Here is a 25,121-nt window from a genome sequence, read left to right as displayed (position 1 = left end):
TTAACAGAGGACAGAATTAAAATTAGACTTGGGAAACTTAACATTAATAAATCATCGGGACCAGATGGCTTGCACCCAATGGTACTTAGGGAACTCAGTCAAGTAATTGCCAGACCATTGTTCCTCATTTTTACTGACAGTCTACTGACTGGAATGGTATCAGCTGATTGGAGAAAAGCCGATGTAGCACCAATATTTAAAAAGGGCCCAAAATACATCCCTGGGAATTACAGACCAGTTAGCCTAACATCAATAGTATGTAAACTCTTGGAGGGAATGATAAGGGACTATATACAAGATTTTAGTAATAAGAACGGTATTATTAGCAGTAATTAGCATGAATTCATTAAGAATCGTTCTTGCCAAACCAATCTATTAACCTCCTATGAGGAGGTGAGTTCCCATCTAGATAAAGGAAGGCCCGTAGACGTGGTGTATCTGGATTTTGAAAAAGCATTCCCCATAAACGTTTACTGTACAAAATAAGGTTCGTTGGCATGGACAATAGGGTGAGTACATGGATTGAAAACTGGCTACAAGGGTGAGTTTAGAGGGTGGTGATAAATGGGGAGTACTCGGAATGGTCAGGGGTGGGTAGTGGGGTCCCCCAGGGTTCTGTGCTGGGACTAATTCTATTTAATTTATTCATAAACGACCTGGAGGATGGGGTAAACAGTTCAATCTCTGTATTTGCGGATGATACTAAGCTAAGCAGGGTAATAACTTCTCTGAAGGATGTGGAAACCTTGCAAAAAGATCTGAACAAATTAATGGGGTGGGCAACTACATGGCAAATGAGGTTCAATGTAGAAAAATTTTAAATAATGCATTTGGGTAGCAAAAATATGAATGCAATCTATACACTGGGGGGAGAACCTCTGGGGAAATCTAGGATGGAAAAAGACCTGGGGGTCCTAATAAAAGATAGGCTCAGCAATGGCATGCAATGCCAAGCTGCTGCTAACAAAGCAAACAGAATATTGGCATGCATTAAAAAGGGGATCAACTCCAGAGATAAAACAATAATTCTCCCATTCTACAAGACTCTGGTCCGGTCGCACCTAGAGTATGCTACTCTGGATACCAGTCCTCAGGTAGGATGTACTGGAAATGGAGTGAGTACAAAGAAGGGCAACAAAGCTAATAAAGGGTCTGGAGGATATTAGTTATGAAGAAAGGTTGCAAGCACTGAACTTATTCTCTCTGGAGAAGAGACGCTTGAGAGGGGATATGATTTCAATATACAAATACCATACTGGTAATGGTAACCCCACAATAGGGATACAACTTTTTCGCAAGGGAGTTTAACCACTTACAGACCGGACCATTTTGCTGGTCAAAGACCAGACCACTTTTTGCGATTCGGCACTGCGTCGCTTTAACTGACAATTGCATGGTCGTGCGACGTGGCTCCCAAATAAAATTGACGTCCTTTTTTTCCCACAAATAGAGCTTTCTTTTGGTGGTATTTGATCACCTCTGCGGTTTTAATTTTTTGCGCTATAAACAAAAATAGAGCAACAATTTTGAAAAAAACACATTATTTTTTACTTTATGTTATAATAAATATCCCCCAAAAATATATAAAAAAACATTTTTTTCCCTCAGTTTGGGCCGATACGTATTCTTCTACATATTTTTGGTAAAAAAAAATCGCAATAAGCGATTATTGATTGGTTTGCGCAAAAGTCATAGCGTTTACAAAATAGGGGATAGTTTTATGGCATTTTTATTAATATTTTTTTTTTACTAGTAATGGCGGCGATCAGCGATTTTTATTGTGACTGCGACATTATGGCGGACATATCGGACATTTTTGACACATTTTTGGGACCATTGTCATTTATACCGCAATCACTGCTATATTAATGCAGTGATTCCTGTGTAAATGACACTGGCAGTGAAGGGGTTAACCAGTGGGTGGCAGTGTAGGGGTTAAGTGTTCCTAGGGGTGTGTTACTAACTGTTGGGGGCTGGGCTTTAATTTAGTGAACACTGATCTCTGCTCCAATCACATGGAGCAGAGATCAGCGTCACTAGTTGCTAGGCAGAATGGAGAAATGCTGTTTACAACGGCATTTCTTCATTCGGCCGCTCCGTGAGACGATCGTGGGTATGCCCACGGCGATCGAGTCCGCGGGTCCCGCGACCGGACTCACGGGGGTCCCGACCAGCGTGGGAGCGCGCCACCGGTGGCGCGCTCCCGATGGCAGGGCGGCAAATTTAAAAGGATGTACAGGTACGCCCATTTGCCTGCCCGTGCCATTCTGCCGACGTACATCAGCGTGCGCTGGTCGGCAACTGGTTAACAAGACTCGTGGCTACTCATTAAAATTAGAAGAAAAGAGGTTTAACCTTAAACTACATTGAGGGTTCTTTACTGTAAGAGTGGCAAGGATGTGGAATTCCCTTCCACAGGTGGTGGTCTTAGTGGGGGGCATTGATAGTTCCAAGAAACTATTAGATAAGCACCTGAATGACTGCAACATACAGGGATATACAATGAAATACTGATATATAGGTTGGACTTGATGGACTTGTGTCTTTTTTCAAATCTGGTGCAGCTCTGCATAGAAACCAATCAGCTTCCAGGGTTTTTGTCAAAGCTTACTCGAGCAAGCTGAACTTAGAAGCTGATTGGCTACCATGCACAGTTGCAGCAAATTTTTTCACGCTCCAGTTTTAGTAAATCATCCCCATGGTTATATTTTACACAAAAACAACTGAACAGACCACAGCAAATTGCCACCACCTCTATAGATCATTTTCAGTTTTGATAAAAGATGTTTTTTGCAATAGTTTGAAAATGGTTGCCATTGCAGTAAAGTTGCTTTGTATGTATCCAGTCTTTTAAAGCCGACCAATTAAGGAGGCACCAGGACATACCAAAAAGATGACATCTTTTATATTTCTAGATTAACAATTAACAATCTCCATCAAATCTGGAGATGGAGGCGCTGCAAGAGAAAGTGTGTGAAGAGTGAATGGTACGTACACAGTACTTAATTCCACCAGCAAAAATGCACAAACTCCACTGGAATATCAACAGTGAGGTCCCAGCTTGATTTCTCAGACATCTGAACAAGCCATGGGAATACAGAAAGGAACACCTGAAAAAAAAAAACAGGAGAATGAGTCCAAGATCATTTTAATTGCTGATAAAAAAAGTCATAATTAAATGGCCAACATATTTTTGGGGCCACACCACTTTCCCTTCATCAGGGTTCAATAGAGGACAACATGTATCCTGTGTTGAACCTGGATGAAAGAGGAATGTTGTTGACCCAAAACATGTTGGATTTTTTAAAATTACTTTTTTTAACAGTTAAAATGATCTTGGACTCTTTATTTTTATTTTTCACAATCAAAAATGTATTGAAAGTTTATAACAGATGACAATATGACATCATAGCAATTATCAAATACAGGTTGAGTATACAGTGGTGTGAAAAAGTGTTTGCCCCCTTCCTCATTTCCTGTTCCTTTGCATGTTTGTCACACTTAAGTGTTTCGGAACATCAAACCAATTTAAACAATAGTCAAGGACAACACAAGTAAACACAAAATGCAATTTGTAAATGAAGGTGTTTATTATTAAAGGTGAAAAAAATCCAAACCATCATGGCCCTGTGTGAAAAAGTGATTGCCCCCTAAACCTAATAACTGGTTGGGCCACCCTTAGCAGCAACAACTGCAACCAAGCGTTTGCGATAACGTGCAATGAGGCTTTTACAGCGTCCTGGAGGAATTTTGGCCCACTCATCTTTGCAGAATTGTCCTAATTCAGTTATATTAGAGGGTTTTCGAGCATGAACGGCCTTTTTAAGGTCATACCACAACATCTCAATAGGATTCAGGTCAGGACTTTGGCTAGGCCACTCCAAAGTCTTCATTTTGTTTTTCTTCAGCCATTCGGTGGTGGAATTGCTGGTGTGTTTAGGATCATTGTCCTGCTGCAGAACCCAAGTTCGTTTCAGCTTGAGTACACGAACAGATGGTCGGACATTCTCCTTCAGGATCTCTTGGTAGACAGCAGAATTCATAGTTCCTTTTATCACGGCAAGTCTTCCAGGTCCTGAAGCAGCAAAACAGCCCCAGACCATCACACTACCACCACCATATTTTACTGTTGGTATAATGTTCTTTTTATGAAATGCAGTGTTCCTTCTACGCCAGATATACTTGGACACACACCTTCCAAAGAGTTCCACTTTTGTCTCATCGGTCCACAGAATGTTGTCCCAAAAGTCTTGGGGATCATCAAGATGTGTTGTGGAGAAATTGAGATGAGCTTTGATGTTCTTTTTGCTCAGCAGTGGCTTTCTCCTTGGAACTCTGCCATGCAGGCCATTTTTGCCCAGTCTTTTCCTGAAAGGTGGAGGCATGAACGCTGACCTTAACTGAGGCAAGTGAGGCCTGCAGTTCCTTGGACGTTATTGTGGGGTCTTTTGTGACCTCTTGGATGAGTCGTCGCTGCGCTCTTGGGGTAATTTTGGGCGGCCGGCCACTCCTGGGAAGGTTCACCACTATTCCATGTCTTCGCCATTTGTGGATAATGGCTCTCACTGTGGTTCGCTGGATTCCCAAAGCTTTGGAAATGGCTTTATAACCCTTTCCAGACTGATAGATCTCAATTACTTTCTTTCTCAATTGTTCCTGAATTTCTTTGGGTCTCGGCATGATGTGTAGCTTTTAAGGATCTTCTGGTGGACCTTACTGTGTCAAGCAGCTCCTATTTAAGTGATGCCTTGATTGTGAACAGGTGTGGCAATAATCAGGCCTGGGTGTGGCTAGAGAAATTGAACTCAGGTGTGGACAACCACATTTATAGTATGTTTTAACAAGGGGGGCAATCACTTTTTCACACAGGGCCATGATGGTTTGGATTTTTTTTCACCTTTAATAATAAACACCTTCATTTACAAATTGCATTTTGTGTTTACTTGTGTTGTCCTTGACTATTGTTTAAATTGGTTTGATGTTCCGAAACACTTAAGTGTGACAAACATGCAAAGGAACAGGAAATGAGGAAGGGGGCAAACACTTTTTCACACCACTGTATATGTCAGTTTACATGGATTTAAAAGAGACAAATAAAAAGAAAAATGGTATATACTTAAAATAATTAATTAAGGGGAGCATAATGTATCTGATTCTATATAAAGAGTACATAAGCAAAAGAGTTATTGGTTTTTATAAACACTAAAATAATACAAGTAATATTAATAATCATAATGGATAAATTATAATATAAATTAACTAAACAATGGTAATAATAAAATGGTCTGCTATTGTAGATTAATGAGTTTAATGTACTAGGGACTTAAGATTACATCTTTAATATAGGAATATGCATAGAAATTATGTATTAGCATTAATAAATTTGTCAGATTGTGTGAAGGGCCACCAATGTTTCCACATCTTGTGAAATGTAGTTGTTTCTTTTTGCATTGCTAAGGTTTCTTCCATTTGGTAGATATTATTGACCTTTTTTAAACCAGTCCTTGATTGTTGGGACATGAGTGGATTTCCAATGTAATGGGATAAGGGCCTTGACTGCGCTTAAGAGATGCCTAGTAAGCGATTTCTTATATTGTCCAATTGAGTAAGAGTTTATATGCAATAAGCAAGCTGCAGCATTTTAGGACCAGTTCAGTTTCAGTGATATGTTTAATCCATTTTATAATTTGTTGCCAATAGTCAACGACTGCTGGACAGGCCCACCATATGTGTAAAAATATGCCCTTATTTGAGCAGCATCTCCAGCAAGTATCATAAATTGATGGGAACCATTTCCTGGCTTTTTCTGGTGTAACATACTACTGTGTAAGAATTGTATATGAGACTTCCTGTAATTTCATGCTTAATGAACATTTATGAGTGAAAATGCAAGCTTTTTCCCATTGAGCGTCAGTAATTTTGCTTTTGAGTTCAAGTTCCCATGCCTCTTTATGTTTGTTAGTGTCTTTGTCGATTACCCGAGTTAGCCACGAGTAGGCTAAAGAGGTTGTTTTATGGACAGGAGTCCTTTTGTAGCAGATCCTTTCAAAATGAGTCATGGAAAAGCTGTATGAAGCTCTGTGTTTGCTGTTTTGAAGGAAATCATGCAGTTGTATATAGAACCAATCACTAGGAAATGATTCCTTGAATTTCTCTGTCAATGAATCTAATGATTTTATTTTACCCTTGTGGAAGCAGTGTAGTGCTAGAAAGGTTCTGCTGTGCTTTGGTTTATGTAGACTTTTTTGGTTAAAGCCTGGTGATAAGTCAGGATTATCAGTTATCGGTGTTAAAGGTCCTGGTATAGAGGGTATTTTGTGCATTGCAGCTATTTTGTAGAATATGTCTAATGTAGTTTTGATTTGTGGGTATTGTTTCAGGGTTTGGGTGATTTTGGCGTTGAGGGTCCAAGGAAAGTACAATAGATTTTGTAGGTTGTTTGAGATTTGCAGTTTTACCCAGCCTTTGTTGTTTTCATGACAGTGCCAGTCAATTACTCTGGAAATGTGTATTTTTTGAAGCCTGGGAGCCCCATTCCTCCTTTAACTTTAGGGAGGGTAAGTAGACCTAGATTCATTCTGGGTTTGGCCATAGAAAATTTCGCTGTAAGCCAGATAATGTTTTGAAAAATAAGTTTGGGATTTTGATGGGTAACGCATTGAAAAAATACAATAATCTTGGTAGCACTGTCATTTTCAGACTAGAAGCCCGGCGAACCAGGAGAAATGACTGGAAGTAAATTTTTTAAGGCCTATTTCTATCTTTTTTAACAAGGGTTTAAAATGAGCTTCATTGAGAGATTATATATCTGATGTCAATTTAATCCCTAGGTATTTAAGAGTTTTATGTTCCCACTTGTAAGGGCAGTTCATTTGTGTTAAAATGGAAAATTCCTATCAAAATACTTACCGTAATTTTCCTTTCCTGATGGACTCCATGGCAGCAACGTGTGGGTTAAGTCCCGCCTCCACTACCCATAGGACACCACTCCCATAAATCTTTGCTCCCTGCCCCTGGCCGTGTTCGGTAACTAGCCTACTCCAGCCATTTGGGAGGGAACTCCTGCTGCCATGGAGTCCATCAGGAAAGGAAAATTACGGTAAGTATTTTGATAGGAATTTTCCATTTTCCTGACAGACTCCATGGCAGCAACGTGTGGGAAATAACTCGCCAAACACACCCGGGTGGGCAAAAATGCTGAACAAAAGATTTATTTAACACTGTCGGCCGACAGGACTTTCAAACCAAAATCAACAGAGGATAAGGAAGCTGGCTCAACACAATAGTGAGACATGAAAGTATGAATAGAAGACCAGGAGGCCGCTCTGCAGATTACATCAGGTGCAACGTGGCGCGAAGCCGCCCATGAGGTTGAGAGACTTCTGGTAGAGTGAGCTGTAACCGCCTCAGGAGGAGCCAAGCCCTTCTCTCTATAAGCCCATTGAATTGCCTGAACCACCCAAGCAGCGATGGATCTAACGGAGGCCTTGGCGCCTCTACTTTTCCCGTTGAATAGTACGAAGAGGAAGTCAGATTGACGAAAAGAAGCTGTAATATCCAGATATTGTTTTAGAGTAACTCCCAAATCGAGTGGATGTGAATCTTGACTTCCAGCAGAATTGAAGGTAGGAAGAGTGATTTTCTGGTTTTCATGGAAAACAGAGGTCACCTTGGGATTTGTCCCCAACATCGGAATTAGGACCACCCTATCTGGAAAGAAGGTGAGAAAAGGTTCCTTTGTACCTAGAGACTGAATTTCGGAGATTCTCTTCGCCGAAGTTATGGCCACCAGAAAAGAGGTTTTAAGGGTTAATTCTCTGATTGAGAGCGTTCTGTCAAGTTGAGAGAAGAAATCTAGAACCAATGGAAGGTCCCATTTGGGGAATCTAGGCTTCCTTTGTGGCCTAAGCCTGACTGCTCCTTTGAATAATTGTTGGACCAAGGGATGATTGGCCCATGCGACTCCAGAAAAAGCTGAAATTGCTGAAACCTGGACCCGGAGAGAACTAACCGAAAGGGAGATATCCAATCCTGATTGCAAGAAGCTTAAGACGTCCCGGACTGTCAGGGTATTACAGGAACTGGACCTTGAAGACAAGTGACCTGCAAACTTCGCCCAAATTCTCTCATATACCCGGTTAGTACTGCTTCTTCGAGCACTAAGAAGAGTGGGAATGACTTCTTCAGGACAGCCTAAAGCCTTCAACCGTCCCCTTTCAAAAACCAAGCCTTTAGGCGCAGGTGATCCGGGCAAGGATGTAATCTCGACCCTTGAGACAGAAGGTCTGGCCTGGATGGTAAAGGAATTGGATCCCTGACACTGAGGAGCATCAGAAGCGGAAACCAGGGTCTGTTGGGCCAATAGGGAATTATGGCTATCACTTCTGCTGTCTCTGACCTGAGTCTCCTCAGGAACTGATGAATAATAGGAGTTGGGGGAAAGGCATAGGCCTTGTGGAACCACCATTTCTCTGTCAAGGCATCCACCCCGTAGGCTTGAGGATCCCTGTACCTTGAATAATACTTCTCTAGTTTTTTGTTGCAAGGGGAGGCAAACAGGTCGACTTCTGGGGAGAGCCCCATTGTCAGGATCCAGTTGAACACTTCCTCGTGGAGAGACCACTCGTTGTTGTCCAGAAGTATCCGGGAAAGAAAGTCTGCCTGAACGTTCTGAATCCCTGGGACATAAGATGCTGTCAGATCCTTCAGGTTCCTCTGAGCCCAGGTCATGATCGGTTCCACCTCCTGGAGAAGGGATAGACTTCGGGTACCCCCTTGCCTTCTTATGTACGCCACTGCTGTGGTATTGTCTAGCCTGAGTGAGACCGAGGCTCCTGAAATCAGATGCCGAAAGGCTAGCAGAGCTTGAAAGGCTGCCCTTAACTCCAGGATGTTCGACACCCTCCCTCTGGAGGGGAGAATCCAAGTGCCCTGAGCCACTTCCGCCAGACAGTGGGCGCCCCAACCCCTGTTGCTGGCATCTGTTGTCATGGTGACCCATGAGATGGGGAGAATGGAATGGCAGTTGCAGAGATTTTCCCGTTGGAGCCACCACAGAAGGGAATTCCTCATGGATAAGGTGATCCGAATCAGCTGGGTTTTGCTGCCTGACCATTGATGAAGGAAACCCTTCTGAAAGGGCCTCATCCTCCACTGTGACCACCTCACCATCGGGATTGTCGCTACCATAGTGCCTATAATTTTCAGGCACTGGAGAGCCTGGAGATGAGAGGCAGAGAGGGCTGGACGGATTCTGTCCCTGACCACTGACAACTTCTCTTCTGGTAATGAGATGGTGCCTCTGACAGTGTTGAATAGGGCCCCTAAGAACACCAGCCGCTGAGATGGGACCAGCTGGCTCTTCTCCAAGTTCAAGATCCACCCGAATTCCTGTAGGGTGGAGATGACCTGCTCTCTGTGTACCAGAAGTTGATCCTTGTCTTGAGCCAACAACAGAAGGTCATCTAGGTAGTGATGTAGACGAATCCCTTTGGTTCTCAGAAGAGCTACCACTGCCAACAATACTTTTGAAAATACACGAGGAGAAGTTGATAGCCCGAAGGGAAGGCAAGTAAATTGAAAATGGCTTTCGCCCACGGAGAAGCGGAGATACTGCTGGTAATTTACTGCAACTGGGACATGAAAATAGGCGTCCTTGAGGTCTATGGAGACCATCCAATCCCCTGCTTGGACAGATTGTTGAATTGTGGATAAAGACTCCATCTTGAATTTTTCTTTTTTGATAAAACTGTTCAAGTGGGTTAGATCTATGACCGGCCTCCAGGCCCCGCTCTTTTTCCGGACCATAAACAAAGGAGAGTAGATTCCCATGCCTCGCTGAATGACTGGAACATGGATAATGGCACCTTGAGCCAACAAAGATTCCACGTAGGCTAGAAGAATTAGCCTTTTTTCGTCTGAGGCCGGGAGAGAGGTGGGGACCCATCTGAGTCTGGGAGATTCCTTGAAGGTCCAAACATGACCTGAGGAGACGGTCTTGATGGTCCAGAAGTCTTGGATCGAGGCCGCCCAGACATGGCGAAAGTGGAAAAGACGAGCCCCCACCTGCCCTGTCTGAGCGGGCCCAACCTCAAAAGGATTTAGTTGGTTCCCTCTCTCCCTTCAAATCACTTTTTGTAGATTTTTTGAAAGAGGATTGTCTTGATTTCCAGGACCTGGAAAATTCACGGCCTGGTCTGTAACTGCGAGCTTCCCTGGCTCGTTCCTGGTACTGTCTCTTTGGAAAAGACCTTCTCTGGGCTTGCAAACGCCGGTCCTGGGGGAGGAACCCCGACTTCCCACCAGTGGCTCGGGTAATAGCCTCATCCAACTTATTGCCGAAAAGGGAGGACCCTTCAAAGGGGATGCGGCACCATACTTGTTTAGAGGCTGGGTCTGCCAGCCAGGGGCGGAGCCAAAGAGCCCGTTTAGCCGTAACAGAAGAAAGCATCACCCGAGCCACCAGGCGTATAATGTCGATAGAGGCCTCCCCAAGAAAGGCGGAGGCCAGCCTAAGCTCTTGGATAGGGGAGCTCTTAGCTGTATCTTCAGAGATATTCCTAAGTGTCTCATCTACACTATCTGTCCATATCTCCATTGCTTTGGACATAGCGGCCAGAGCTAGCGCTGGCTTACAGGCCATTCCTGCTGTGAGATACACTCTCTTCAAATCAGCATCAATTCGTCTGTCCAGAACGTCCTTAAAAGACACGGTATCCTCTAAGGGAAGAGTGACATGTTTCACCAACCTCATGACTGCTGCGTCTACTAATGGCGCTGACTCCAAATGCTTCACCTCTTCTTCATTGAAAGGATAGAGTTTCGAAACCTTTGATAGCATGGAATTTTTCTTCTCCACCTTGCCCCATTCATCTGTGATAATCTCACCTAGCTCAGAGATAAAAGGAAAATTAATCCGTTCCTTCTTTAATTGCTTAAAGAATTTTCTTTGTTTGGAAGGAGCAGCCACAGAATCTTCCCAGTTCAGTGTCTCTCTAACAGCTCTGACCAGAGGAGGCAGTAGAGCGAAATCAAAGCCCACACAGGGATCACTTTTATCAGAGTCACTGTCAGATATGGCAGCTGAGGGGTGGCTATGCGCAGAGGATTCCCAAGTATCCTGCAACTGAGTCTCCCTTCCTGGAGAAAGTGGCGGCTCTGCCGGGGGAACATAGGACTGGCCCTCAATATTTCTGAGGGACTCCTTAAAAACTTTTTCCACCAGGGTTTTAAGTTGTTGATCCGCGTCACCCCTTTCATTGGAAGCCTTGGCGTAGCAAGGGTCGCATAAAGATTTTCCTGCCGGTACAAGAGCTCTGCACCCCCAACAGGCACTAGCTGAGTGACTAGATTGAGTCCTCGAGGAGTGCGATCTTTCTTCACTACGGTGTCCTGATCTTGAGGAGGAACCATAATGTAGGTAGAACGGCGGCTGGAACGCGGAAGAACCAGCCGCCATGCCTGCACATACAAACAAACAGAAACAAACGAAGACAGATAATAAGATACAAAAACTGCTGCCATAAAGAACTTTTAGAACCTCTCACCACTCCCACCACGATCGATCACTCGGCCGAAGATAAGGTAAGATGACACCGGACTTTCCAGGGGGCAAAACAGGTCACCTGCTAATAGCTGGCTATCCGACCAATGCGCAGCCTGCCTGCCAGTGGCCAGGACATGGGCTTCTTCACAGCGCCTCTTCCACTGCCCACTCCATACCCTGCTAATAGCTAGGGCTTAGCGGAGTAATGCGACTTTCCAGACCCAGAGTCGCAGACCGGCCGACCTCGATCGTGGGGATGATAAATCTTCAGGTAGGAAGACCACTTCTGGGTCCTTCGGAGGAGGACAAAAAAAGAACACGGCCAGGGGCAGGGAGCAAAGATTTATGGGAGTGGTGTCCTATGGGTAGTGGAGGCGGGACTTAACCCACACGTTGCTGCCATGGAGTCTGTCAGGAAATGTAGTTGTTCGGAAGTCAATGTAAGATGAAAGGCCTCGGATTTGTTGAGGTTAACTTTAAAGTTTGAAATGTAACTGAAGGTTTTGAAAATTTTGTACAGGGGAGGGAGATACAGGGGTTGGGTGAGAAAGAATAATAAATCATCAGCATATACCACGGATTTGTATTCTCTGTTGCTGACATGAAAGCCATGTATTGCTTTTTCTAGGTTTATTATTCTAATGAGATGTTCAAGAGTCAGTATAAAGAGGAGGGGGGAAAAAGGGCAACCCTGTCTGGTCCCGTTACTTATGTTACTCGGATCTGAAAATATGTCATTTATCTTGATTTTGGCTTGGGGATTTTGGTAGAGAGCTTTTGTCCAATTCATCATGTTATTTCCCATACCAATAAATGAGCATGTGGAAAACATGTAGTCCCGTGAAACTTGAAAAGCCTTTTTGGCATCTGTGGACAGTAAAATGCCTTTGATCTTTGAATTTTTGGCATGGTGAAGTAAGTTCAGAGCCTTGGTTATATTATCCCTGGCTTCCCTACATGCCATTAAGCCAACTTGTTCAGGACCTAAAATTTTGGAGAGCAGAAGTCTCATTCTATTTGCTAATATTTTTGCTAGAATTTTTAGTTCCACATTGAGTTGGGTCTGAAATTTGAGCAATCTATGTGATTTTTGTCTGGTTTCGGAATTTTTAAAATGTAGGCCATGAGAAAGGAAATGGAAGTGTTTTGTTTTTTTTGCTAAGGAGTTAAGTGCTGCTAATAGATGTTTTGACAGAGGCTGGGCGTAGATTTTATAATATTGAGAATCCATCTGGGCCTGGGCTCTTTCCTGGTTTCAGATCTTTGATTGCTGTCAGTAGTTCATTTATAGTAATAGGTTCTTCTAACTGTGCTGTGTTTTCTTTTGTAAAAGAGGGATATTTGTTAATTTCTGAATTATTTCTTTCTATGGCGTATGTTAGATGTTTGAGGTTTATGTTTGAGGTTTATGTTGTGGTTTTAGATTGTGAAGTTTGGAATGGAATTTATGAAAGAGAGCTGCTAGAGTTCATTTTCTAATTTGTTGGATAATGATTGAGTTGTGCTTCCAATCTAGCTATTTTAAGGGATAGTTCTGAAATTTCGCCTTTGTGTTCTTTTTTTTTTTTCCTGCCCCCAGATTTTATCAGTTCTCCTCTGATGACACTTGTATGTGCCCCCCAGTTGTTTAGTGGGGTAGTGTCGGAATTCAAATTTATTTTAAAGTCATTTTTAATTGATTGGGGTATATTAATTTGTATGATTGGGTCTGTTAGCAATGCAGTGTCTAGCCTCCAGTTAAAGACTGGGGATTTTAGTGTTTGAGATTTCAGGGTTAAAGAGATGGGTGCATGGTCCAAGATTGATATTATGCCAGTTTCAACTTTGGTTGTATTTTTGAGGTCTCTTTGGGTTATAAAAATTAGATCTATTCTTGAGTATCTCTTGTGTGGGGGAGAATAGAAAGTGAAATCTTTGTCTATTGGGTGTGAAGTTCTCCAGGTGTTGACTTGTGCTAAGGATTGTAGAAGTTTCTAAAAGTGGAACTTCCGCTCATTTGTCTCCTCTCCCCTCCTGTGCCAAAATTGGCACCTTTCAGGGGAGGGGGACAGGATACCTGTCTTTGACAGGTATCCTGTTCCTACTTCCGGGAGTCCGGGCCACGCACAGTGACATTACCACGGGGCTCCCTCCTCCTCCCACCTCCTCTCCCTGTCGCTGGGCCAGTAGGAGAGGGGGCCTCGCGCATGTGCAGTAGGGTTCCCGGCATGAAGCCCTAAGACTACACTGATGGTACCCTTTCCCGCAATGGCAGCGGCAGCACCGGACAGCTAATGGAATCATCAGCTGTGGTGCTGACATCGCTGGACTTCAGGACGGGTAAATGTCCTATTTTTAAAAACCAGCAGCTGCAGTATGTGTAGCTGCTGGCTTTTAATTTTTTTTGGGTGGAACACCGCTTTAATGCTTTTTAGTATTTTGTATGCTACATGTGGTTGGTGGCGTGGAAGGCACTAGTGAAGTAGTTGTTTGTTAGGTGGGGATATTGTGATTTTTGAAATGTGTTTCTTGGAGGGGATCCTTTCATCCAGTGTTTGTCTGGCACTCCTTTCTGTATTTCTATGGTTTGAGCTACGGTTTGAAATGGATGTCCATCAAGGGAAGCTTGCTGTGTGGGAGCTGCATTCCAGAACCAGTCTAGATGTTCCCAGCATCTTTTTCAGTATGTTATTCTGGATTTCACAGACAGGCAGGGAGAAAATATCAACATTTTTATCACACGCATTAATATTTTACTGACAGTCAGCAACATGAAGTGTAGGTTGCTGTATGATGCCACTGGCAACTCTGCTGTCCTATTTCACAACCTTTGTTGACTATGCAAGAATTCAACTGTCACAAAGTTCAATAAATTAAGCAGCATTCATTAATTTATTGATTATAAAGCTAAACTCCAGCAGATATAAAAGATACAAATGAATGCAGCTCTGAATACTTACCTTTCCAGAAATTAGCAAGTTTGAACATTGTGGTATTTAAAGTGGTTCTTCACCCTAAAGGGGAAGTTCCGCTAATCTGATCCCTCCCCCCCTCCGGTGCCACAATCAGCACCTTTCAGGGGGGGAGGGTGCAGTTACCTGGATAATCCAGGTATCTGCACCCACTTCCGGGCAGACCGCCGCAGACCCCCACAGACGCCACGCCCCCCCCGTTGTGTTCTGGGAAACACACAGTTCCCAGGACACAGCGGGGGATCTGAAGAGACGTGCATGCGCAGTAGGGAACCGGGCAGTGAAGCCGCCATGCTTCACTTCCCGATTCCCTGACAGAGGATGGCGGCGATGGCAGCAGCGAGACGAGCGATCGCTCGTCATCTGCCGCCAACATCGCTGGGCCCTGGGACAAGGAAGTGTGATTTTATTAAAAGTCAGCAGCTGCAATATTAGTAGCTGCTGGCTTTTAATATTTTTTTTTTTAGGTGCAGAACCACTTTAAGTGCTAACATTTCCAGCACAATTGAAGCATCCCCCCCCCCCCCCCCCCATGCACCATGGTTCCTCCAGATATTTACTTTACTACAGGACACCACAGTGACATAGAGGACAGCAGAAGGAAGCACGGTACCTGCTTTTCTGACACAGCTGTGAGTGTAGCCAGGAACCCCAAAATTAAGGAAATGGCACACAAAGTCCAGATAGGATTGAACAGTTATTGTATATATGAGTTGCAGGTAAAAAGATTAACAAAGTGTGCCACAATCTGCAATCATAACCACTAGTATTATGGCTATAGCAACTGCAGTAGAACATTTGAAGCAAGAGTTCCAGGCACTCTTGTAGTAACAAACCCTGTAACACTGATAGTGCAGCAGTATATGTAGTAGTAGACAAAGTAATGCAGGTAGTAACAGTCACAGTAATGCTGTGGAAGATCTTCAGCACCACAAGGTATTACACAGGCACAGCCTACATTACCGGGATCTGCAGGGTGGTGGCACTTGATAATGCTTTTCAGGTCCTATGTAGTAGTCCCAGAGACTGGAAAGTAATAGGGCACTCGGTTTCCCTGATCTTTCCCTACTTAAACAGGAACCTTTCCCTGAAGCATTCTTTCTATACCTATTAATAGTGGATCCGTTCCCTATCCAAATGCGTGGCAAATCCTGCCTATACTAAAGATAGCCACCAAAGGTTACTCAGTGCGGCAGTGTCCAATCGGACAGCTGCTCACCTGGTGGCACCTATCAAGTCTGCAAAGGAACAATGTAACACAGTGCCACCTACCAGAAGGAGGGAAACTAAACAGCAACAGACAATTTCCCATTTGTTGTCCTGGTGTTAGAGGGAAACTCTTTACAATTAGGCCATAATCAAAAAAAAAAGCTGAAAGAAATGTTAGTGTTAAAATGTATGTAAAGTCTAACAATACATTTCTCTGATTTGCTCCCCTTTGGTCTGTTAAGCTCAGCCCCAGAAATCTTGTGCGTTGATAACTTACTGTGTTCTCTGCCTCTGCACTGTTATCAGCTAGCATTATTCCCTGCTATCTCCATTGACTGCAACCCCCACCTTCTTTGCTATGTAGAAGAGAGGGAAATGTTATGTAGTCATACTACAGTGTTATGTAGTTCTAACACACCCCTTTCCTAGGGTGATAACGCTGCTTGACTTGGTTGTCAACCTAGGACAGGAAGTATATTAATGGCAGGATTACCAGGTTAAAATAAAATAAAAAAGTCTAAAAAAAAGAGTACTCTTGCAACTACCACATCTGAGGACTATCAAGCTGCAATACTAACAATTTTTGTGCTTGGGTTTAGATACACTTTAAATTTTCCCAACGCTATCCAAAGCTAAAAAAGAGTTGTTTTGTGTATTAAATGTCCATCAAGCTCTTGCAGAAAATTGCTGATTTTGAGTTGGACCACTGGATTCAGCACGTCCCCTGTTGTGTCTGGGCTACAGATCTTCAATCAGCAAAGCTTACTAGGCAGGGATACACACAGAGATACACACAAGGGGGTATCTGGGATAGCACTCTATTTTGTAAAGGGGTACCTCTTTCAGGACACAAACAATGTCAATAACCAAATTAGAATTAAAGTGTTACTAAACCCACATCAGTAAAATTAGCCTGTTTTTGCAGTAAAGCATGCTTGTTATACTCACTGTGGAACCTAAGAGGGTAGAACTCTGCATTGTTTAAAAATGCTGTTTGAGCCTGTCTCCTCTGATCCTCCCCTTATTCCATTGCCCTAAATATATCTCCTAAAAGTTCAGAGCTAGGGGACAAGCTGCACATGCTCAGTTTGGTGTGATCCTGTCGCCTCCTAGGACAATGAGAGTAGAATGAAAACTCCTCCTACAAGCCTTAACCAGACACTGATAAAAGTTACAAGACTGCTATATACTGCTGATGAGAAAAAGGTATTTGGCAGGTTATATTTACTAAAATAAGTGCATTTCTATGTTCTGTGTACTGTGGGAGACCATGTATATGAATGCAGGGTCCTGGGTTCAGTAAGACTTAAATTATTGACTTTTAATAAATAAGACCTGATTTCTGGGATACTGTATCTTGTCATTATTGCTCTTTGCACTGTCCTCTGGATTCCATCAGATTCTTATCTAATTTGGACATTTATGTCTGACTTAATTGGACTCATCAACTTTTTTTATCAACTAATATGCCTTGATTATTATTCTGTATGTTAAAAAATGTAATTCTATTATGATATTATTATAAGGAATAGTGAGGGGTTTAACTGCTTTACACAATCAGAGTACAAACTTGTGTCTTTGACAAGTAACCTGGGGAATTGTCACTAAGATTAAGATGAGCACTGACAGAATCCAAGATATAGGTTGTGAGCTTGTCTCAAATGAACTGAATGTAGATGCTTCTGATGACGCACGTTGCAAACAGTGTATCCAAACACGAGGGTGTTGTTATCCATGCCAGTGGCACTATGAAGGGTTGATGACATACAAGTAAACATAATGAGCCATGCATTGATTATATCGTTTTACAATGTAGCCCATCCTCAGCACTTGTGTATTTGGAAACCACAGAGGAAAATGTAAGGTCTTTAATAAGAGATCTGTCCAATTCCTGTTTGGGCCTATTGATTAGGGAAGTGTGAACTTATGCATATCATTTTAGAAATTTCACATACAGTATACACTCTGTTATTCTATTCCATTGCTATTTAAAGGGAACCTGATAGGACAGAAATGTGGTAGCTGTCATTGCAGGCTTAGTTTAAAAAGGAGAAGCTCCAAGACTTAGAAAAAGTATGCAGGATGGCAGCTGAGACTTCACCTTTGACATGCTTCTTCCAAGTAATTGATTCAGAGGAAATCATGAATCTGCTGGCCCCTGTGTGACTACTGTGTCCTGTAGTGTGTCCCATACACTCTTCAGTACCAGGTTCTATGTTTTCCAAGAGGGGAATGTGAAACCATGAGGTTCCCTCTTAAAACACTAGTAGTTGACAGACCACTACGCTCTTCTGCCCCTCAGGACCTCAGTCTCTTCATATACATGCAAACCCCAGGTCATATTCTAAAGAACTCAATAACATCATGTGACTGAACAGAAGATTGCTTGAGTTTAAGGTATGTTTAAGAAGGTTTTTAAAATAAATATGTGCAGGTGGAGAACTTTTTTTAAATTGGATATCTGCTTAAAGGCCTTTCTCTGGCTATGCCAGGGCACTACTTTATCAAAAAGCATCCAAAAATACTCATCTAATTATGTGGTCACATGACATGCAGGGTCTTGAGTCTTCTAACTTCATTGGGGCAGAGTGAGAGGGTTAGTTTCTGGATGATATGGAAAACTCCTATTGCTCTTCAACGGTAGGGTCCACTCAGGCTCCAGACAACTGCAGAAGTAGGATGAAGTGACAACAAGGGGACTGGGAGCAGTAGACACAGACTGCATCACTGGATTACTGTCCTCATCTTATAGTGAGGGATATATGATTGCAGACTCAGGTAAATAAAAAAGTGGGTCTTTGTGCACAAAAATGTGAATGGGTGGGAGAAAAAGGTAGGGGCACAACATTTGCACAGAAATGAGCATTAAGGATAGGGGGGTTCCTTTAAAAGCAAAGCTGATTTGCGCTTTTAAGAAGATTCACAGATGATTCATATGTGAGCAATATCTAAATCCCATAAAGTCTGATTACCGTTATGACAAAGTCCATTCTAGCAAAATAAAATATCACCATTTTTATGATATAATAAACATAATAAGATTTTAATCAAATATTCCTCTATCATTCTTTGGACTACTGCCATATAACTATTCATCTAATATGAGCATAGTGTAGATTGGACCTGTGATTTTGTAAATAATCTAGAAAAAAAAAATCTCAGAACAATTGAATTTCTATTATTTTATTCAGCAAGGAAAACATTGCTTTTATAGAGTATCTCCAAATTTTACTGAACAATTTTCTACAAGTTTCACATTTGAGTTTATGTTGTTTTTTTTATTTGTTGTTTTTTTAATGTATTTTAGGAACATTTTTCCATGCATTAAAACAGATGCAAAAATGCAATAAATGTATCCAATACACACAAAAATACATAAAATATTCTAAGGTGTAGCCTGGTTCCAGCCAACCTTTTGAATAGAGCGGGTAAATGTTAGAATTTCTGCCAGGTTATGCTATCTATGTTTCTGTAGAAGAGATTGTTCTGCTTTTCACTGTCTCTGTCCACAAAGGCAAAATGTCTCATTCTGTTCTGATATCTGTCATCTGGGTAGGACAAGAGGGGATATCTCCCCACATATATCAATTAAAATCTAACAGAGCTCCTAAATCTTAACTACTATACTATAAAATGCATGTGCAGGCCATCAGTGTACCAAGTGTAAGATTTCTTCTGATTCCCTGTTCTGCCTGGCACCAGGCAAAAAGACAGGAAGTGGGGAGATTTGCCCTTGCTTGCTCATTTATTTGACAGAGAGAAATCTCCTAATTTGGGACTTAAGCAGCCATAAAAGAAAAAAAAAATGTACGGCAAACCCTAAGGCTCTGCTCTGTTCGTGCTTTCCAGCGCAACAAAAGACCATGAAATATAGTTCCCTTTAAATTATATATTTGTTGTGTTTTTTTAAAAGTGTGCTGCATTTTTAAAAGTCCCACTTGCTGCATCTTTGGTGTCCCATTTGAAAAACGGATCAAAGACGTGTCTTCTATTGAAGTCTATGGAAACGCACCAAAAACTCACTACAGATTTGTTTTAGGTGCATTTTTTAAAGCGGAGTTCTACCCAATTTTGAGAGGTGGACTTAAACGAAAGACCACTTCTACACCCCTCGTTTTTGGATATTTAAAAAAAAAAAATTCTTTCTCTAATACCTTTTTTAGAAGAGTAAGGCCGCGTACACACGGGCGGATTGTCTGCCCAACTTAGTCCGCTGAACCATGTTTCAGCGGACAATCCGCTCGTGTGTGGGCTTCAGCGGACTTTTTCAGCGGACAGTCTGACGGACTAAGTCTTTCGTAATTTCCGTAATTTTGTCCGTCCAAACTTGGTTTTGTCCGTCCAAACTTGGTTTCAGCGGACAGTCCTTGTAGGCAAGTTGGACGGACTAAGTATGGCGCATGCTCAGAAAGGATTTACACGGCCGAAGTTTTTATTGCAGTGTATTGGACGTCGTTTTTCTAGTCCCGTCGTACGTGCTGTACACGTCATCGCGCAAGCTTTCAGCGGATTGTCTGTTCATCGTGTGTGGTCAAGTCCGTTCATTCAAATGTTGGACGGACTGTCTGTCGGATTGTCTGACGAACTTAGTTGGGCAGACAATCCGCCCGTGTGTACGCGGCCTAAGAGTACTTTCTATCCAGCCGGGCCACGGCCCAGGACATCACATCCTCTTCTGTGACGAGCCCCCCCATTGTCTTCTGGGATTTGTGTGTGTCCCAGAAGACAAGCTGGCCATTCACAAAGTGCCGCGCGTCTTGCGCATGCACAATCGGAAACTGGCATGAAAGCCGCAAGGCTCCACTACCGGTTTCCTTTAGTTGAAATGGCGGCACCTGCACCGGATCCGATGGACAGATCGGCCTCGGGGGGGGCCGACATCGCAGGCTCCCTGGACGGGTAAGTGTCCTTATTAAAAGTCAGCAGCTACAGTGTTTGTAGCTGCTAGCTTAAAAAAAAAAAAAAGAAAAAAAGGTGGCTGGAACACTGCTTTAAGTCACAGGTCAATTTTCCCAAGTGACCGCGGGATGAAAACATATTACATAAAATTGTAATATGTGCTGCTAGAGGGATCCGTTCAATATGTAAGTCTGACATAATGTGCTGGTATGCAGTGCATACTAGCACATTAAACCTACAGGGGAAACTTTTTTTAAGTTTGCAACCGCTTTAACTTCTTGTATTTGCTTCTTTTTATCTTTTAAATATAACTGAAAGTGATTGGTATATATGTTCAATAAGTGTAAAAAAAAAAACACCTGCCAGAAATCCAGTGAGCTTATAACATCCTGAGCTCTCTGCAGTGTTATCAAAAAAAATGTATGCAGCCACCACATCTAAGGACTGATGAGCTGCAATATATAAAATTGTTGTTCTTTGGTTTAGATACATTTTAATAAAGGTTTTAATCCTTGCACGCTCAATACAAATGAAAAACAAAGTTGTGTCTGGAGTCGACTCATATGAAAAATTGCATTTTAATAAACTGCAGCAGTTTCAACAGTTTCCTACAAATTGTCACCCATTTGTTGTACAACTCAATGTAAACACATCTCAATTAAAATAGCAATGAACACCTCTAAATAATTGTGGCATTGAACTTTTATTAGTTATTAATAGGAGATACAATGAGCTGTAACCTCAAATCGAATGTCACTGTTTCGAAGTTTCTTGTAGTCAGTAGCCAAAAAGTTATATCTGATTAGATGCTAAGGTACCTGGCATGCTTTTGTAAACTTCCCAGAAACATTAGTGGTATCCAGCATCTTGTCAAAAAGCAAAGAAACATCAGTAGTCAAAAAATATTTTATTACTACATAGTGCCAAGATTCTGACACTAGTCCTGGCTGAAGTCTTTGTGGGGCTATCATTGCTGACCTTTTCTTCTCAAATGGCTAGCTGCTTGGCTGTCATCCTTACCCTTTTCAATATACAGATGTGCTGACTTCACTCATAGCATTCTTGTTTTCCAGGTCAATGATTCATATGGTATTCAAATTTTAGTATCTAAAAAGTGAAGCGTCACACTAAACGTTTACAATCCAAAAAGTAGGATTTTATTCCAAACTTATATCATATGAATGAGCAAACACGTTTTGGAGGCCACACAGTTCCCTCTTCATCAGAGCTTTGAGAATGTTAATAAGAACTCTGAGTCATGATAAATAAGTGGTGTGAATCTACAGGGGACCCAGTCACATTCACATGTTTGCTCATAAATACAATCTAAGCTTGGAATACAATTCCAGTTTTTGGACTTCAATTTTAGTGTGGTGCTTTAATTTTTAGCTTCTTCCCAAGGTTTCTGTGACAGTTCCTCGGCATATGGGAGCAACCCACACATTGTTTGTTGCCCCAGTGGCTCAACAGTAGTACAGTTGTGACAAAATTTAATTCAAAGACAAGAGCTCTGTTCACCTAAGTTTCCAGCTCCATTAATAAATCACTCCAAGTATCATACAGTATTAAATCAGAGGCAGCCAGGCAAGTAGCATTTTCAAAAGGAGGTCAGCCAAAGAGGTCTACATATTTCCCTCAGTGAAGATTTTCTTCATAGGTTATTTCCACCCAATACTATTCTCTCAGGATTGGATGGCCATCAGGAACATGAAGCAACCATTGGCTTCTTAAAATTGTCTGGTGTTCTAGAGCAGGGTTGTCCAACCTTTTGACCTTCCTTGGCCACATTGGAAGAAGATGAATTGTCTTGGACCAAAGATAAAATGCACTAACAATAAGGATAGCTGAAGAGCAGAAAAAGTCAAGCAGATCCCAAGTTAACAATCACTGATATAGATAATGTACCTACCTGAGTAACAAAACTTCTTTTCATTTGTAATATTTTTTATTATGAATGTAAAAGAGGGCAACATAAAACAAGAGCGATATTTGACACTTCTTTAATAAACTAACGCCTCAATATCTGGTTGGATAGATGTAGTAGCAATTCCCAAGGTGTTTCCCAGATATTTTGGTTCTAATTTTGCCCTTTGTGTGCCTCATCCTTGAAAATAGTTGCTCACAAATATAGGTGATGCCGAAAACTGGTGACATGAATAAGGCGTGATTGTGAAGAGTGGGATATTTTTTTTTGGGAAGGTAAATCTTCTAAAAGTTCAGTAACGAGACACTGTAAAATATTTCTTGGGCCGCATGTGTTTACTAAGTGTAAACGCATTTTTACAAAAAATTCAGAAAAGCTAAATCGATATTTTTAAGTAAGTTTATGAGTTTGTGTTGCACTGCGGCCCTTGAGCCATAGGTTGGACACCCCTGTGCTAGAGGAAAGAAGTCCCTCCTATCAACTTCTGTTCTTTGGAATGAATTATTCAGGTTTAAGCCTAACAAATAGAATGCGAATCTGAATCCTCTAAATAATTAGGATCTCATCTGGTTGACAAAGGGAGAAGAGCCTGCTGTCAAATTTATATGCTTGTAATTGTTACTATAAATTATTAGAGAGAAATGTATTAAATACATGGCTTCAGTCTTGATCTTGAATTGCTTCTCGTTCGTGTCTGATGTACTGTACACACATGAAAGAGACTAAAAAGTATCCAACATATTTCAAGACAGAGAAAAACATCTCTTCAAGAAACGAGTCATATGAGTATATATATGCTTTGTTCCAGATCCTGAGATTGCATGGTTCTTGTCTGTATACCACTGCAAAGATAAGAAGACAACGTTTGTTATAAGAAATGCCTTGCAGTATACTATTACATCTTCACCTTCTGGTATTTCTACAGTTGTCCTGGAGGTGTCCTCTTTTCTTTGGCCATATGTTTGTAATAGGCCCCCACCTAACAACTGTGCATTTATTTTCTCCATCAGCCAATCCCCCCCCAGCTATTAACTTTTGTATGTCTTGACCCTCCCTCTTAGATTGTAAGTTCTAACAAGCAGGGCTTTCTAATTCCTACTGTATTATAACTGTCTGCCCTTATGATGTAAAGCACTGCATAAACTGTTGTCACTATATAAATCCTGTAAAATAATAATAAGCGATGGCTATGAACATCTGTGCAGTAAAAAGAAAGTCCTGAAAGGTATGTGCAGGGGTCTTTACTGTTTATTATTTTTCCATTCAGATAATAAACGGAGCTTCATTACAGTCCATTGTTCAACACTAAGTAGACTGCAGTGGACCTTAGTGTATAAAGTGGTTTGGCCCAACCATCATTTTTGAACACCCTTTGCTCCAAAGATGTCACATCTTGGCACAGTAATAACATGACACAGCTGACAGGCTTTTTTTTTTATCACAGCTTAACATGTCAGTGTCCTCATCAAGGCAACAATTGGTCACTTTTAAATACTTCAAGTGCTAAGAGCTTAAAGTAAAACTAAGGACAAGGCTTTTTTTTTTTTACTTTTGGATAGAGTAAGTAGGGGTACTATCAATTTTTTATTTTTTTTTACCATCTGTGTCCCATTGGGGAAAGTTCATTTTACTTCCTATCTCACAGCCAAAACAGGAAGTGTGAGGAAACCCCTCCAAAGTAAGGGAATCCTAAATTGTCACAATGGTCATCATAACTATTGTTCCCCTTGTAAGATTTCACCTCTATTACAGTTCTAGTGACAAACCAGTATTTAAATATTCCTCCTATATTACCCATGGCCCTTCACGCACTTTATCACAACTTGCAATGTAAATAACCTTTTTTGGTGGGTTTCACATGTACTCATATGATCATAAAGTTTTGGGTCCTCTCTTTAATGCGGGAACCAACAAATGGGATAAATTATATAGGGTAGTGATATCACCCCCTGACATTCACTACTCTATGCATTGTTGAAGGTGGAGAAGAGTCTCCTCCCACCAGCCAAAACTATATGCTGCACACTGGTATAGTCAGGGCATTCATAAAAATATCAAAGGTGGATGGATTGGAGCATAAATAAACAAATTAATTGTGCTTCCATTTGAACCATAAAGAAACATTTATTAAGTGGTCATAGATAAAGCACACAGTCTGATTAAAAACCACAGTCATATGTAAAAAGCCCAATCTAATTTGAAATGTAAAAGCCTGGTCTTATACATCCTCAAAACACTCGATAAATACCCCATCACTTGTGATTTAATTGTAGGTTCAAGACCACATACCAACCTACCAGGAAGCACATGAAGAAATGCCAGGACCAGCTTCCGGTGTGCAACAGGGAAGACAAGCTTTAATCCATTATGTAACCAGGCAGGAACCCACCAAAAACATGGCCGCTCAAGGAATCAATCACACAGGACTCGAAAGTGATGGAATCAACAGCGCAGCGGACCAGGGAGGATGTTGCCGTCACCCCCATGGCTGGGGTCAGGGGGTGTGGACCTAGGGGCGCTTTCTCACCAATAGAATGATGTATTTTTACTCAGTGCTGTGTGCTTTATCTATGGCCACATAATACATTGTTTA

At 41.8% G+C, this 25,121-nt stretch overlaps 1 protein-coding gene across 1 annotated transcript in view; it reads right to left on the bottom strand.

Moving 5' to 3' along the window:
• Window positions 1–18,872: 18,872 nt before the first annotated feature.
• LOC143923750 (prolyl endopeptidase FAP-like) overlaps window positions 18,873–25,121 on the bottom strand; it is a 166,299-nt gene continuing 160,050 nt past the window's right edge. Inside the window, exon 26 of the mRNA XM_077447579.1 lies at window positions 18,873–23,370. Coding sequence (XP_077303705.1) covers window positions 23,272–23,370 — 99 coding nt within the window. The 3' untranslated portion in view covers window positions 18,873–23,271. The remainder of the gene's footprint in view (window positions 23,371–25,121) is intronic.

Source organism: Lithobates pipiens, unplaced genomic scaffold, assembly GCF_037356315.1.
Source record: "Lithobates pipiens isolate NorthernLeopardFrog02 unplaced genomic scaffold, aLitPip1_a1.2 Scaffold_22, whole genome shotgun sequence".
NCBI classification, from domain to species: Eukaryota; Metazoa; Chordata; class Amphibia; order Anura; family Ranidae; genus Lithobates; species Lithobates pipiens.
This window is presented reverse-complemented; position numbering and strand designations above follow the sequence as displayed.